At 36.7% G+C, this 16,522-nt stretch overlaps 1 protein-coding gene across 8 annotated transcripts in view; it reads right to left on the reverse strand.

The window, feature by feature from the left end:
* Positions 1-16,522, reverse strand: part of ANKRD28 (ankyrin repeat domain 28) — a 125,437-nt gene that overhangs the window by 19,625 nt on the left and 89,290 nt on the right. For all 8 annotated transcript variants that reach the window (XM_074574963.1, XM_074574958.1, XM_074574964.1 and 5 more), the window contains 6 exons: positions 9,644-9,722; positions 9,071-9,185; positions 8,560-8,642; positions 6,083-6,146; positions 4,710-4,778; positions 2,972-3,112 (listed from right to left, as the gene is read on the reverse strand). In XM_074574963.1, the coding sequence (XP_074431064.1) occupies positions 2,972-3,112; positions 4,710-4,778; positions 6,083-6,146; positions 8,560-8,642; positions 9,071-9,185; positions 9,644-9,722 (551 nt within the window). The remainder of the gene's footprint in view (positions 1-2,971; positions 3,113-4,709; positions 4,779-6,082; positions 6,147-8,559; positions 8,643-9,070; positions 9,186-9,643; positions 9,723-16,522) is intronic.

Consider the following 16,522-nt stretch of genomic DNA (forward strand, 5'->3'; position numbering starts at 1 on the left):
AGCCGTCTCCTGAGGGAAGACGGCCTGACCCTGCAACATCAGAACTCTTCCTAAGTTGTTTCAAGGAACACGGAACAAGCCAGCAGAAGGAACAGAGCAAGTTCATCATCTAAATGATGATCCACTACCAGCTGTGATGGAAACAGGAGCACATCTCAACAGGAGTGAGACAGCTCTACTGGGTCAAGGGCCCAATAACCTCCTGTGCAACAACAGCCCTTTGCTGAAGAGAAGGCCTGACACTTGCTTTTCCAGACAAAGGTTGAAAGTAACAAAACCAGATGAGTGAAGATGAATGGGTCAAAAAGCTGCAGGAAAAACTATAAACAAGGAACTGTCTAATTACAAAGTACTTTGTCTCATTACAAAGTCAAGAAGCAGAGTAGCGATACCAAGGTGCACTCTCACTTTCATCTTTTTGTGCCCAGCATAAAGGAGAAAAGAACTCAGGTAAGCAGTGAAAAAGGTAAAATTTCTCCAGTTTTAAAGAATAATTTATGTTACAAGTTCAATATATCTAATAAAAAGCTATCTGTAAAGCATATCTATGTTTCCTAACCCACTAATTTGAATTTTATTTGTCCAGTAAACAAATGCCTGGATTTCATTAGTGGCAACCATGCTTGTATATTTTTATTTGAATTGAAACAGGATGAGATTTCTGAGAATCAAAAGACAAGTCAATTTGTCCCATTGAGTGAGAATTACTGTCCCTACATTTTATTTGTCCAATCATCTAACTTTCTTTGTTCATTTTAATCAATGATGTTGTACTGACATTCATGGCTCATTAATAAATGTTAAACATCACTGGCCTTGGCTATCTTAATTTCTGTACTTGTGTACTTTCTATATTTATGTGCTCGCAAAAACCACAACACACTAAATACTCTGCAGGAAGCAAAGTCTGCTAAAAATCCTTGCATACCCATCCTTTCCAATGCAAACCAGATAATTATTTTTGCTTTTTCTTCTCATCCAGGATAGAGATTAACTTTGCATCTTTTGCATACTTAACTGTCCTCAGCAGGCCTCTTTAAAAGGAGATTAATCAGACTTTCTGAAAGGCCAGCTAAGTTAAATTTATTTCCAATTTATTTATTGGGGTACTGTCTATTAAATAATTACAACATTGAAAGAGCGTGGTTTATTTCTCCTCTAAGACGCTGCTTAATTTATCTCATTCTGTGATCATGCTTCTTTCTCTAGTGTTGTCCCAATGAAGCTTACTGGTGTTTGTTCCAGATCAGAAGCATTTATTAAAGATGCAAAAGAAACGCTTGAACAAACCAGAAAATAATTTTCAACAAAAACATCCTTGTCCCTAAAACCTGTCTTTAAAGATGTCTGAACAAAGACTATAAAAATGCATAAAAATATCTTTGGAATTTCTATATAGATAGTTTCCTGACTTTTTTTCCCCAGGCTTTATATTCCAACTCAGTAATCATTTTTAGCTTCATTCCTATTTTGAATACGAGCTGAGCAGTACTGGGTTTCCAGCTGTTACCCGAGATGTTAATCATCTTGCTGCATCAATATAAGAAGCTTCTCCTCGGGCCATTCGGCTTTGCAGCCTGTCTGCCCGAGAGCCAACTGTAATCGGAAGGGCAATATCGCGTGGGTTCCAGAGACGATTCTTTGAGTTACCTCCCAAAGCTCTGCAGCACTGCCATCATCATTCTTGCTCGTGCCTTTTATAAGACAGATGGCAAAACGTTGTCATCTGAAGAACCATTATAATTCCGAGGTTTTCAGAGCAACTGTGAAGCTAAAATTAACCCCAGCTCAACTTGTAAGAGGGCAATTAAAGGAAAATTCTCTCAGCAAACTCCAGCAGGAATTGAAAGCGTATCTAAAAAGCAGCAGACAATTTTGGTTCGCGATTTGGCTGTACATAAGAAAGGCGTGTACTTTACTAGTTAAATGGCCGTGAAAGTATTCTTTATTTATCCTTCAAAACCCAACCTGTAAGTTCTGTGCCACCTCGTTCCTATTGCTACCTGACCCTTTAAAAGGTGCTATATTAAAACAAGATGATGCGGCACTGAGCAGCACTCTTTTCCAGTGAAAGTGTCACTGTACGCATTCGAAACGCGATGCTGCACACCAGCTTCTTTCGACCTGTGTCTGTGAGTGTGCGCACATGCAAGCGGCATGCGTCTCGAGTCTCCTCAATACAGACAATGCCGGGAGCTTAAGTAACCTCATCAGGTTTGTGCTATCGACATAAGCTTTGCATTTAAGTCATTAATAACTACGTTAAATATAACCATGAGTTACAAAACAAACATGCTCAAGAGACATTGATGGATGTATGAAAGTTTCTGGATGTGTTTCATTAATAAAAGTGGAACTACTTCACAAAAAATTACACTAACGAGATAGAGTTCTAATGCCAAACAAAAATAGATTAATCAAACACCAAATGGATAAAGCATCTTATATTGAAATGTCAAGTTAATTTCTAGGCAGTTAATTTCCAGGCCTACTGTACATAACCTGCAGTCTAGTTTTACCGTGTATTTCTGACTAATTACACAGATTTTAGGGCAACATTAAGAATCCTCCCTAAAACACACCATGCTTCATCAGAATTTGATTTTAAAGCAAAATGACACCACTGCTCACAACTGTCATTATAACCCCCAGAAACGATATTTATGCAACCCCTACACTGCAGGTGGGATTAAAAACTCTATTCCCAATGAATTCCTGAATTAGGACATCTGCACTACAGGACATAACCAAAAAATGACAATATGTTATACTATTGTTCATTCTTCTCAGAAATATTTGTTACATAAAATATTTTATATACCATGAACGATCCACTGTCAGGTTTAATCATTAAAAAACTATATATGTAAAAAAAAAAGCATTTGGCAAGTCTGAAGGCAGAATAGACACACAAATTCACAGTTCAAGTGTTTCTAAGGAGAAAGGCTTTAGTAGAAAGCACGGCACTTACTTTCCGTCTGTGTCTGATGCAGCTGCATAGTGCAGAGGTGTACAACCCCTCTCATCAAGGTCATTCACACTAGCTCCAGATCCCACAAGGGCAAACAGGCACTGATAATTACAATTGGCAGCAGCATAATGGAGTGGAGTTCTTTAGTACACATTTAAATAAAAAGTACAATGGTAAATAACAGCAAAATAATATTCTAGAGACAGAAAAAGCAAAATAAAATGAAACTTAAATCCTCCTTACAATTTTAACAAGTATTTGTGGTGAAGAATACATCATTACAATATTTAAAAATGGGGCCATTTTCTAGGGGCTATTTAATAACGCAGAACAATACCTAGGGGATCTATTTGCCAGCCAGAATATGCACAGACTTTGTATTAAGCAAAGCTTTATATGAATTTTCTTGTGTAAACATATAGAGGAAAATCAAGTTTACCTTAGAAATATTATTTTTAGTTAAGTAATTTCAAGACACATGGAAAAATATGGACAAATCTAAGAACCCCAGAGCAACTAAACAAGGTCAAAATAAAATACAACAATTAACAAGTAGATGTTTTCAACAAACAGATCAGAATTTCTAAGAGAGGCAAGCTTTAATTATTTATTTTTAACTATACTAACATAGCAGAGGTATTATTAAAGAAAACTTTTAAAAATATATCTTGTCTTCTTACAACAAAACAGTGAAATATTAGTACTAACATGTAATCTCCAAGGCAACTTATTCCAACTTCAAATACATCAACAATTCTCTAAATAAACCAGTTTGGATAAAATTTCAAAAGCATAGAGATGACTCAGAATTCCATGTTCTATTTTTAAAAAGAGATGGCTACTATAAATATCTCAATTTTGAGGAGACAGTCAGGCACTTTAAAGTCTCCTATCTTTTCTCTCTCCCTTAAAATTTCTTTTTTCCCCATTTCTCCCTATTTTTAACTATTTTAATCTTTTACCTCTCCTGAAATAATCACTCTACATAACATGCATGTTAAACCAAAAACCAAACCAACCCAACAAAAAACCAACTTTCAATAACAAAAGTTGTGACAATTAGTTATTCCTTTCTCAGGAAAGAGTGGAAGTGGAATTTAAAGTAAAATACAACTTTGGATCCGTAACATTCTCCTCAAGCCCTGCTCCTGCCATTCACATCCTGGAAAGCCATATTTTCCATGATGCAATGTGAGATTTTACACAAGTACTGACCAAGCCATCTAAATTTAAATAATTCTATACTAAAAATAGAAATTAATGTCATTCCAAAATAGTTCACAGCACGAACAAGGAAACAGAAGAGGATGGATATAATGAAAGGAAAGAGGTGAAACAGTTATAAATAAAATAACATTTTTTTTAATAAAAAAGCTTAAAAATAGCAACAGATTGATAGGTTTGACTAATACAGTATTTGAAGAGCATCACTAATGTCCTTGGATGAGAGCAATTTAAGCTCATTAGATCCATGTTATAAGCAAAAGAGGCTCATAAAAATTACAGTTGAATATGGAAATCAGTCTTTAAAAACAAGACTCAACACTTACTTAACAAAACACAATAAACAAAATATGTTTGTAACTTTTGATAACATATGCTGAAGCATAGTTTATTAGAGACATTGTATCTTAAAAAACATTTAAGCTGGAATACACAGATTTGCCCACAGAGCAATATGCTACTTCTGCAATACTTTTAACAGCCCTTTACAATATAAAAATCTAGAATGTCTTACCTCCCAAATCTGTCCTTTTTGTTGAAGTCTGCACCGGTATTTAGCAGAAGATTTAGGCACTCCAAATTCCTATTAAATTAATGCAATATTATTTGTAATTGCAAATTTTACTTCCTTAATATCGGCCTCTGCAAATATCAGAACTGCTACACATATACATCTCATACATTATTTTTAATTGAACTGAACTATCATATGAAAATTTTGATAAATATATTTTTATATGTAAAACAGATTTCATAATTGCAGGACCAAGACCAGGAAAGAATACAAATTATTTCAAGTCCATATATAGAAATTTTATTGACATCAAATGGCATGCATAAAAGCACAAAAACTTTAACCTAATTTAATAGAAATTTAAATTTTTTAAAACAAACAAACAATAACACCTGCATGTCACATGCTTTTTGCTACCAGGATTCCAGCACAGAGGCAAGTTTTAATGTATATTTTTTAAGGCCAAATACAAGTTGCAACATAAATATTTTACTTTTTAGTGTAATTAATTTTCAAAACGATATGATCATTATAATAGATGTACACTACCGCTTATAGTTTAAACACTGTCTTAGTAACTTTCCTAAACTGGAGATGAATGAGGGAATGTGTCACAAATTATGTGGTTTTATATGAAAAGATAGCATTTTAAGCATAATCATTTGCAACAAGGATGTATCTATCAAGTATCTTTTGACTTAGAATGATTACTTAACAGTATTACTTAAACAACATTGAAACAGAAAAATGAAAATATCAATATCATGGAGTTCTTGTGTCCCACAAAGTGTATCATGAAATTTATTACCCAATTCTTCCAGGCAATTTTGAGTAGCTGCTATAGAAAACCTACAATACAATAACAATAATCAATACGGATCATGAGCAAGTAGTTCTGACTACTTCATCCACCTAAACTCTGGAATTTAATTATGGCTTATAGTAAATAATTTAGTTAGATTGCTCTTTTGTTTATGGATATGGTAAAAATGTATTTCCCAAAGTTGCTGTTCTCCACCTCATGTCCTACAGTGATCTTAGCTGGGCATGCCATCTTTGAATGCTGTAAATTCTAAAAATTATATCATCATCCATGGGAATTAAAAATAAAATTCAGTTCATCCCCAAGCATATACCTAAAGTAAGGCTGATAATACCTGGACACTGTACTCCAATAATTACTTATTAGGCTGAATATTTTATTTTTATTGTTTGTAGATAGAATCCATCTTGAAATTATTTTTGTGTTTACATAAATTCCAAGGGGAGAGGGCAGGAAAAGCACAGAGAGGAAATAATAAAAAAAGAAGAGGAATGATCAGCAATTGAGAAGAGAAGAGTAAATTTGAAAGCATGAATGCTTTTTTACATACCCTCCAGCTGCAGCTGCATGAAGACAAGTCCTGCCAAAGTCATCTGGTGTGTCAATATCAAAACCTACAAATCAAGTATTTTGTAAAGTCATTATGTAACATCATCTCTCACAAAACTGCTCTCATCTACTCTTAAGAGAAATGCTTGCTAAGCAAACTTAACAGCTATTTGCAAAATAGCACTTAAGCACTGAAAATTTACTTCATTTGAAACACATCCTTGCTATTTGTAACATTTTGAAAAACAGGCGTTCAAGTAAAACTGAACAGGATAAGGTAAAAGACAATTAGCTGCACTGAGGCAAGAGGCTATATTCTTTCCCACCCTATTTGCCTGCTAATATATCTGTGTAGTTTAGTATCAAATATAAAATATAGGAAGGTAACAGGAAAATTTAAGAATATGCTAGAATTTAACAGTGTTATGCAAATATACATATATATATGGGGTTTTTAACAAAAAGGGGGATGTCAGCATTGCTAAATCCAGAAGCTACTTAAATTTCATCCTTGAGTTTAGCTCCTTAGTCCCAGAAAAAGAACTTTTTTAAGCTGGAGTGAAGGCTTTAAATAGCAGTTACTTAGAGAGGAGCCCTTTAGACAACACTGTAGTTCTCCCAAAATGTGTTAACTATGGAACTTCAAATTTGAGATGACAAACTTGAACTGTGCAATTCCATACCTAACCATATCCTTCGACATGAAAATTACTATTTAAATCAGGTTTCAAAGCTACATGTTTTAGTTTGAGAAAACTATATTCTCCAAAGAGCCATGCTCTCCTGTAATAAAACTTATTCATTAAATTTCCAGTTTTTGGTACTTTTGCCTGGGAATGCAATCCCCTCCTCCCTTTTTAATGAATTGTTCAGGAACAATAAATAGTGGACAACACAGGATGTGTTTGTTATTCAGGAGTACTGCTATTCAGGAGTGCTTTCCTACTCCATATCCCCCAAAAGATAGGTTTTGTAAGCACCACTATGTTCTCCTGTTTCAACAGGCAGTGAAATACAGCAAACAATTTAAGATAGTTTACCAATCTGATTTGAAACGTAGTCTTTAATCCCTTTCCACATCCCTGGGTTGCTTGTCTAGTACCACTGACAACTTATACGTCATTCAGTACTGGGATGAGGCAGATTGATGATTTTTTAAATTTTTTTGAGGTCTACACACGAATATTAATGAATTTAAAAATCAGAGATTCTTAATCTACATAAATTAGACTCTTCCCAAAACCAAAAGGGCACATAGTCTGCAGATACCAATCCCCACACCAAGAGCATGTACTAATAAGCTGTTAGCTTATTAGCATCTATAGCCTTTCCAGTCTGAAGGCTGAACGCTCTTCAAGTCCTTATGTGCTCCAGGCTAGATTTACATCCAAGTTTGCTCAACTCATGTACAAGTCTTGCAAGACTTGCAAGTCTTCCACAGGGATTCCTTTGCCATACTAAATCTCCAGTAAGAGCACAGCCAGCACAGCACCATGCGCAGAAAGGAGAAAGAGCCAGAGTATTCCTCATTTCGAACACATCCAATTGAAATATAGTCAACTACAGGGCAGTTCTTTCCTGGAGCGAATCCTTGCAAGCTTGTCCATGACAGGACAGTGAAATAAAAAGCCTTACTAGTGGTAGTTTTAGTTATAATCCTTTAATTGTTCTCCCAGACAGACAATATAAAGCTGGGGAAGCAACTTCTTACTCTCCCTTTCCCCAACCCTCTGCCCCCTAATTTTCTTTTTTCAAAAAACATGAAGTGCCTTCAGATTAATGTAGAACCATTTAGTTTCTTCTTCTTCTTCTGTTCCTGAAGCTTCCACAATCCTTCAGACAAATCTACTTTCTCAGAATTGCAATGGTTCAAAGAGCTCAGAATTCACACCAGAACAGACTCTGGACAACACGGGAAGTAATAACCTTGTGACCCTCCCCAACTTCAGGAAGGAATCAAACAGTCAAAGCAAAGCATGGTTCGGGTTGCATTTAATTAACAATAAACCACCAACAGTTTCTTAATGTAGCAGTCCACAGAATCTTCAGAGCTATTAGGTGCGCACTACAGGAATAGACTGATCTCTATTAAGCTAAAGACACGGAAGAGAAATGGAGGATGCTTGATGAAATGATTTAAGACAACATTAGTCTTTGTCCTTGAAGTTGCATTATGGTCTGAACCAGTCACTCCACCTCTATGGCCAACTTCAAATGCATAAACACAACATTTAAGAAGTTATAGACCCATTATTTCAATTTGGATAATTTTTTTTTCCTGGAAAAAATTACTTCTGTAAAGGTTTGCATTCACTTTAACTATGGACTGTCCATTAAAAAAAACAAGCACTACCTCCAAGCTACCAGTAAACTATAAAGATTTTTATGTATTGCTAAATTAAGACTTAATTAAAAACTATTCTATGGAATAAAAAACTAAATACAAAGCAGACATAAAATTTTTAAAGAGTATCCTACCTGACGAGAGGAGCTTTCTGCAGCAGTCTGAAAATCCACTTAATGCTGCCAAATGGAGAGGAAACATCCCATGTATACCCCGCCTAAGATACATCATAATCAGGTATCACAGTTTCATTACAATTACAATAAAACAAACATGATTGTGTGCCAAAGCGCACACTCATGGTGGGTTCAGCAAACCACCTAATTAGAATACTGAGCCTTAGAAAACTTCACACATTAAACACTTTCTTACAAGCTAGCAGGATGCATTAAGTCAGCGCAACAGCCTATTAGAACTTTCAGAGCTTTTATTCCAAATACAATAGAGGAAAATCTATTTCTCTTTCTTTTTGTACAAATTGCGATGTACTGAGTAGCTAATAAACAGTACAGGATAATACACAAAGTATTTCCTATTTCAAGTTGAAGATGATATTTAAAAAAAGAAATCATACTAGTCTTGTTAATCTAATAAATACATTTCTAAATTTTCTCAGCTTGCATTCATGTCAGTAAAGTTACCTACTTTGCAGTGTCAGCACCACTCGTAATCAGAGTGTTGATTAAGAGCTCATGGCCGTATCTAGCTGCTATGTGCAAAGGAGTATTTCCATTCTTGTCTTCACAGTCTATTTCAGCTCCTATAATAAAAAGTAATTACACTAAGTAAGACTATATGTAGGCATACAAATACTTCTGTTAGAAAAACAGCACTGATGATAATTTAAGCAACATTAATAATTGCCCATGAATGACTCCCTTTGGATTTAAAATCTATACCGCTTTCAGTGGTACTTAGTATTAATAATAAGCAAAATAGAGAGAAGCATTTTGTTATGTAACCGTATGGGACAAACTTTCTGCAACCTGGGTTATGGAAGAAAAATTAATGTATTTTCCTGCATTGTGAAAAATAAACCATTTTTCAACATAACTTATCTAACAGTATAAACAGATATGCCAGACTCCACCATTAAATGAACTATTACTGGACACTGGATATGAAAAAAAGTTCAGTACACTGTTATCAATACAAGAGAAGGAAAATGTTCGTAATACTGGAAATCTGATGACAAAACTACTCCCTCCTGCTTTTTACCATTCTGAATGATGGTTTGAGATCTTGAAAATCTACCATGGATCGCTGTCATGTGCAAAGGTGTTTTCCCATCTTTACTCTGGAAAAGAAAAAAAGAAAACCAGTGTTTATATGTATGGACAGTAATAGTAATGCACCAGAACTGACAAAAAAAAAGAAAAAGAAAAAGGACATTCTTTTACTGTCTTCTCTCCTCTCTACTGCCTCCTTTAAATTGTTTCTATGCATCTCTGCAAGACGGATGCTGGCAGTGACAAGTCAGCATGACATGGCAAGCTTTTCAAAAGAACTGCTCTTAATCACTCTTCCAGCTGTGAGTGACAACTCAATGACGCCCACTCACTCACAATTATGCCTTTAGGATAATCACTCAAGAGGATGATGACAGCACACAACTTTAGCAACAACTCTCCCCCTGCCCAAGTCTAAAACAGAACAATGCTTCTTTAAATTAAGTTGCTTCTTGAAAGAAAATAGCCATATTTACTATAGAGGTTTACACATTATATTAGAAGACAACACATTAAAAAGCTCGTGCGTTTCATGGAAATTTCCATAAAGAAATATTTTAAGCAATTTATCATAAACCACAAGTAATCCTAGGGTAGAACTAATCAACCATAATAGGTACTATATATTTGACACACATATCAAATGTGCACTTAGTCATTCACCCTGCGAAGATGTCCTTCATGTAGGCCAATGGTAATGCATAAGGGAACTTCAGTGTTTAACAGAACAATCTCAATGCACTTACAAAACCAGTTTTTTTCTGTTATTGTTATTTTAGGATGGTCTTTTTCCCCCTGTACTTTTTTATAGGGAATGGCAAAGCACTACTGCAGAAAAACAATCCTACAAAAGCACACAAAAAATTGCAAACATGACACTCAGAAGATAAAAGCACTCTTGGATGCACGTGCCACATCTGTAAATTTTAAACATTGGCTTTGAAGAGTATGAAATGTTCACAAAATATGAAGTTAAAAAAGACAAAGATGGTAGGGGGAATATATGATATGAACATATGTATTGAAATATGAATTGCTGTCATGCGCAAAAGTGTCTTCCCATCTTTACTCTTCCTTTGGAAACAAATGGCAAAGCGAGGATCCAGGAAACTATAGGCCTGTCAGTCTGACCTCGGTAGCAGGGAAGGTCATGGAGCAGATCATCTTGAGTGCCACTACAAGTCATCTAATGGACAAGCAGGGGATCAGGCCTAGTCAGCATGGGTTTATGAAAGGCAGGTCCTGCCTGACGAACCTGATCTCCTTCTCTGACAAGATGACCCGATTATTGGATGAGGGAAAGGCTGTGGACATTGTCTACCTAGACTTTCGAAAAGCATTTGACACTGTCTCCCATAGAATTCTCATGGAAAAAGTGGCGGCTCATGGCCTGGATGAGCATACGATCTGCTGGATCAAGCACTGGCTGGATGGGCGCTCACAAAGAGTGATGGTCAATGGAGTTAAATCCAGCTGGCGGCTGGTCACAAGTGGTGTCCCTCAGGGCTGTGTTGGGACCATTTCTGTTTAACATCTTTATTGATGACCTTGATAAGGACATAGAGTGTATCATCAGTAAGTTCGCAGATGACACGAAGCTAAGTGGGAGTGTTGATCTGCATGAGGATAGGGAGGCTCTACAGAGAGACTTGGATAGATTGGATTGATGGGCCAATGCTAATGGAATGAGGTTCAACAAGGCCAAGTGCCGGGTCCTGCACTTGGGCCACAACAACCCCATGCATCGCTACAGGCTTGGGGAAGTGTGGCTGGAGAGTTGCCTGGCATCTGTTCTAATTGACAAGCGGCTGAACATGAGCCAGCAGTGTGCTCAGGTGGCCAAGAAAGCCAATGGCATCCTGGCTTGTATTAGAAATAGTGTGACCAGCAGGAGGAGGGAGGTGATTGTCCCCCTGTACTCAGCACTGGTGAGGCCACACCTTTAGTATTGTGTCCAGTTCTGGGCACCTCAATATGAGAGAGAGATCGAGGTGCTGGAGCGAGGGCAGAGGAGGGCAACGAAGCTGGTGAAGGGCCTGGAGAATAAATCTTATGAGAAGCGATTGAAGGAGCTGGGACTGTTTAGTTTGAGGAAGAGGAGGCTGAGGGGAGACCTCAACACTCTCTACAACTACTTGAAAGGACACTGTAGAGAAGTTGGTGCTGGTCTCTTCTCACAGGTAATTAGTGATAGAACAAGAGGGAATGGCTTCAGGCTGCAACAGGGTAGGTTTACGCTGGACATTAGGAAAAAATTCTTCACAGAAAGAGTGGTTAGACAGTGGAATAGGCTGCCCAGGGAGGTGGTGGAGTCACCATCCCTGAATGTGTTTAAGACTCATTTAGATGTGGTGTTAAGTGATATGGTGTAGGGGAGAACTTTGTAGAGTGGAGTTGATGGTTGGACTCAATGATCCCAAGGGTCTTTTCCAACCTAAATGATTCTATGACGCGCTACTGAAAGTCTGCTGGAGAGCCTTGTAGACAGAGTTGGATGTGGAATTTTACATTGTGTCACTGCACAGAACAGCATGCACCACCTAGAACAATGCAACTGTGGGAAACGTTGTCTTCTCAGACCTAGATTGAAAGAGATAAACCACTTGATAATGACAGCCAAGTTATCTCCAGATGTTTCAGCTAGCAGATTTCTTTGATTGTAAATAATCCAAAAGACACATCCACATACCCATAGCAGATGCAAAGAAACACAGAAAATTAGGTTGAAATCCACTTTGGAATTGGACAATCGATTTTACTTCTGTCACTGGAGGCCTTAAGAAAATGCCACACGAACACATCATAAGTGACAACTTCCCCAAGCAATCTCTATGCTCTGATTTTCTTAGAGAATCTTCTCCTAATGTCTACCTTTCACCTTTCTCCCCGCAGTTTAAGTCTACTCTCTTTATCCAACCATTAATATTCTCTGTGTCCAGTTATTTTCCTCCTTTAAAACAATTGGTACACACCTGCTGTCTCTTTCCCTCACTCTTCTCCTTATTTAAGCTAAAGAATCAATTAATTTAAAGAAAAATGATCATATAAAACAAGCTTAGATGGAGTGAGTGACCAAAAACTGCTTTGGTAACTAACGTTCTAAACTTTAGAAGGGAAAACTTTGAGAAAGTAAGGAAAGAAATTTATGAAGTCAACAGACAGAAGAATTTAAGGGTTCAAATAAAGAAGCCTCCAATATCAGTGGGTCAGGTATGCTGTATCTGTATCTCAAAGGAAGGTTAATGAAGAGTAAGAAGATGGAGCAGGGAAAAAAAAGTAGTTCAAGTCTCACTCAGCACATTAATAAAGTACTTTACCAGGACATAAGAATAACCTAAGGTGACAGTATTAGAAACTAAGGGGCACAATGGTCAAGCAAGAAGCCTCACAAGACAGCTTGAGTAAAATCTTGCAAAGGACAGCAAAATAAGCTACAAAACCATTTTCCCGTTGCAAATGAAAAATGACAATACAATCAATAACGGATTTTTAAATTTACCCTGCTAAAATTTACCTAAAAAGATATATAATGTAGATTTCTAAGACAATGGATTTGATTATCCACAATGCCTCTCTCCAGTCTGAAAGTCTCTCTGGGTTCCTTTGAAACCCAGAAATAACATAACACACAACTATCTATCAACATACAAACACAGAACAGGTATAAAATTAAACAAAGGTGATAATTGCTGTGTTGAAGCTGAACTGCTGGGTATAGGACTGCATTCAGAATTCCTTTCTTAGACATTGCCACGAGGGAAGGATATACACAATCAGAACTAGTAGCCAAAGAGTTCCTTAAGCAATGACACAGTGAGGCTCGATTTATTGAGCAAAGTCTTTGTAACACTATTCCCTGAGATCCCAGGAGGTTGGACTGCATAAGCAAGGAGGTATCTTCAAAACTTTTGCTTCATTTTCCCTTTTTTTTAAATGCCTTTAAGGTCTTTTATCTAAATATTAACTACAGCTGTCTGATTTTTTGAGATCAGACAGGATCAGAGCACATGATGGCATAGCTACGGGCTAATGATAAATTCTGCTGTCTGCACTGAAATTCAATTAAGTGTGGTAATAGGAAAGGAATCACCCAAACCTCCTCTATCACTAGAGAAAACATACCCACAAAATACTTAAGATCATATGAAATTTGCTACGAGCACTAATTGCTGTTAGGCAGAAAGAATTAACAGACAGCACAAGGTGTTCTATCAAGTGATTACTCAGACATTAACCGTTCTCAGACCACTGAGCTTTACTGAGGGTCGGGGGAAATGTGGGGCTACCATGCCGCCAAGCACTCCTCCAAGTGAAATTTCCCCCTAGCAACAGTTCCTATGTTCTAGTATCACGAACGGAAATAAAATACTTCTATTTAGGTCATTGAATTTTCAAGCAGCAAGGGGGCCCATAAAACAATTAATACTGTTCCATTACATTCTCATTTCAACGTGCTCTTTCATGCATGGAAATCCAGAATAGTGAGAGAGTGCTGCAGTAATGAGCAACACTTACCAGGATTCAGTGTCCTACAGTACTATATGGACACTGACAAGACTACAAAAATAGCATGAAATTATGTCCTCCACCTACAGAGGTGATAAAAAGCATATTAGAGGTTTAAAATTTTTACTGTTCCATTATCCTCTGCTACATCTTCCCTTCTTGAGATGAGGCCAGCATCCAGAGATACGCACAAGCACTTACCCACCACCTGCCATCAAGAATAAGAGCGTTTCCCTTTAGCTTTCCCCACTAGGTCACGCACAGCAGAAAGTGCTCTAATACTACTGTCTACTCTGCACCTGGATTACCATCCAGATCGGCTCTGTTCCCTCCACAAACACAGCAGCAGTTGCACATGGGAGGGAACAATCGGATCAGATTACACATGCAATACAATTATGATGAAAAAGAAATCTTATGACAATTTTAACAACTATTTTGAACTTCAGCCTCACTATTTGGAAACTGAACAGGCTTGGTTTCAATAAATACTTAGTAAGAATGCTCTAAAAGCATCCCATTTTAACTCTACAAATTATTCTTAGCTACACAACATACTCTAATTCAATTTACATTTGCTGTATTTTCAGGATTGTTCTTCTGATTAAATTGAAGATTTAACCTTATAGCCTTTCAGGGAAGCAGAAGCTGACCTGGAAACAATTTTCTCTTCCCTCAGTTCTTGCACTTTTCAACAGTGCAAGTGGTAAGTTTTCAAACACAAAGTCAGCCTGTTCACAGCTTCAGGTGGAAATTCACAGGCCAAATTCAGTTATGCTGGTACAAATCCACAGAAATGCTATTAACAGAATTACAATGGAGACATGTTGGTGCAGAAACAGGGGATAAATGCTGTTCTCAAGCTATAATTGCTTAAAATCCTTACACAACCCTACTTACTTAATTTTGCACTTAACAGTTTTGGTATGTCCTACATCAACACATTTTAATTACAGCCAACCTATAGCTAAAGCCACTAACCCTTTCCACTGTAAAGGCATTTTCTTCTGAAGCTGGCTAACTTCAGTAGCCAAATCTCTACTAAGCTCTTAGACTTCAGCTGAAATTCTCAGCTCTCTGATATGCTTCAGGCTGCATTTCCCAGCCCCAACACAATCATGTTTCAGAAAAAATGATTCTGTCATCTCAGAGTAAGCTTAAGAGAAAACTTGGGTTTACCCATACTAGATCTTCTGAGGATTTTTTTTTAAAGTTATAGAAACCAACAAATCCATACTTTGGATGCTGTACCTTAAAATTGAATGTGAAAGAAGGCAACAATACATCTCTCATGTTAAAACATCTTCTGTCACCTCCAAACAAAAGTTGACCCACATTATAAACTTCAAAGAACTCAGGAACTTTGCCAGTCACTTTAAGATATTAGCTGTTCTTTCCACAATTTCTAAGATTACTTAGTGTTATAACTGACTAAATGTAGTCAGCACCTACAAGTGTATACCATATGTAAAACAAAGATTCTTATTTTAAGTTCAAACATAAAGATTACTATAATCTTTAAGAGTGTTTAATTATCACCATAGAATGTTGAAAGTTTTTCATTTTCATTTCCAACTTAAAATTAGGTGGAATTGAAAACGAATAGCCAAAAAACCCCAACCCCTGTTACTTGCTGCACATCTTTCTGAAATTAAGCCCTTCCCACTTCTTTCTTCTACATCAAAAAGATGTACACAGTCATGAACCCTTGCAAGCCAGCATATAGGGAAACAGTAATTCTTTGCTTGGTAATAATATTTATGTTTCTCTTTTGCTCTTTTGCTCTTATTTGTGTAAGTAACATATTTACGTAATCAGTATATTTAACATTGGGGGATTATTTTCATGACAGAACATGTTACTGAGAAAGGCTGTTTCAAGAATGTGGGACAGAAGTCAGCCCTGTAAGGCTAAACCCTCAGTCCTATCCAGTCCAGGACATTATGCGGAGCAGAAAGCTGGCAACAATATTAAATGGACTGTGACCTGTGTATTTTAGGACAATTTGTCAATAAATCCTGTAGCACAGCTCCTTACTTCTCCAGGGCAGTTTGGTGACGAATTTTTCCAGAACTGAGTTTAAATACATTTCCATTAAAAGAGCTGCATGTTTACATATATGTAAAAGTGAGCAGTAACATACATCTAAGATTCTTCCACATCAAATAGCTTATTTTTAAACTACTCCCAAATTTTCAATGGGCTACGGATTTTGTACCAGCAGTAGATATAAAATTTATTTTAGAATTAGTCATCTGAAGATCAATGTGAATATCTTATATGAAGCAAGCCACAAATCCCATGATTTTTAACAGAAATGTTAGCTATTCTAATATTTACCTTTTACCCAGATTGTGCTGAA

The sequence above is a fragment of the Larus michahellis genome, chromosome 2, assembly GCF_964199755.1.
Source record: "Larus michahellis chromosome 2, bLarMic1.1, whole genome shotgun sequence".
In the NCBI taxonomy this organism is placed as follows: domain Eukaryota; kingdom Metazoa; phylum Chordata; class Aves; order Charadriiformes; family Laridae; genus Larus; species Larus michahellis.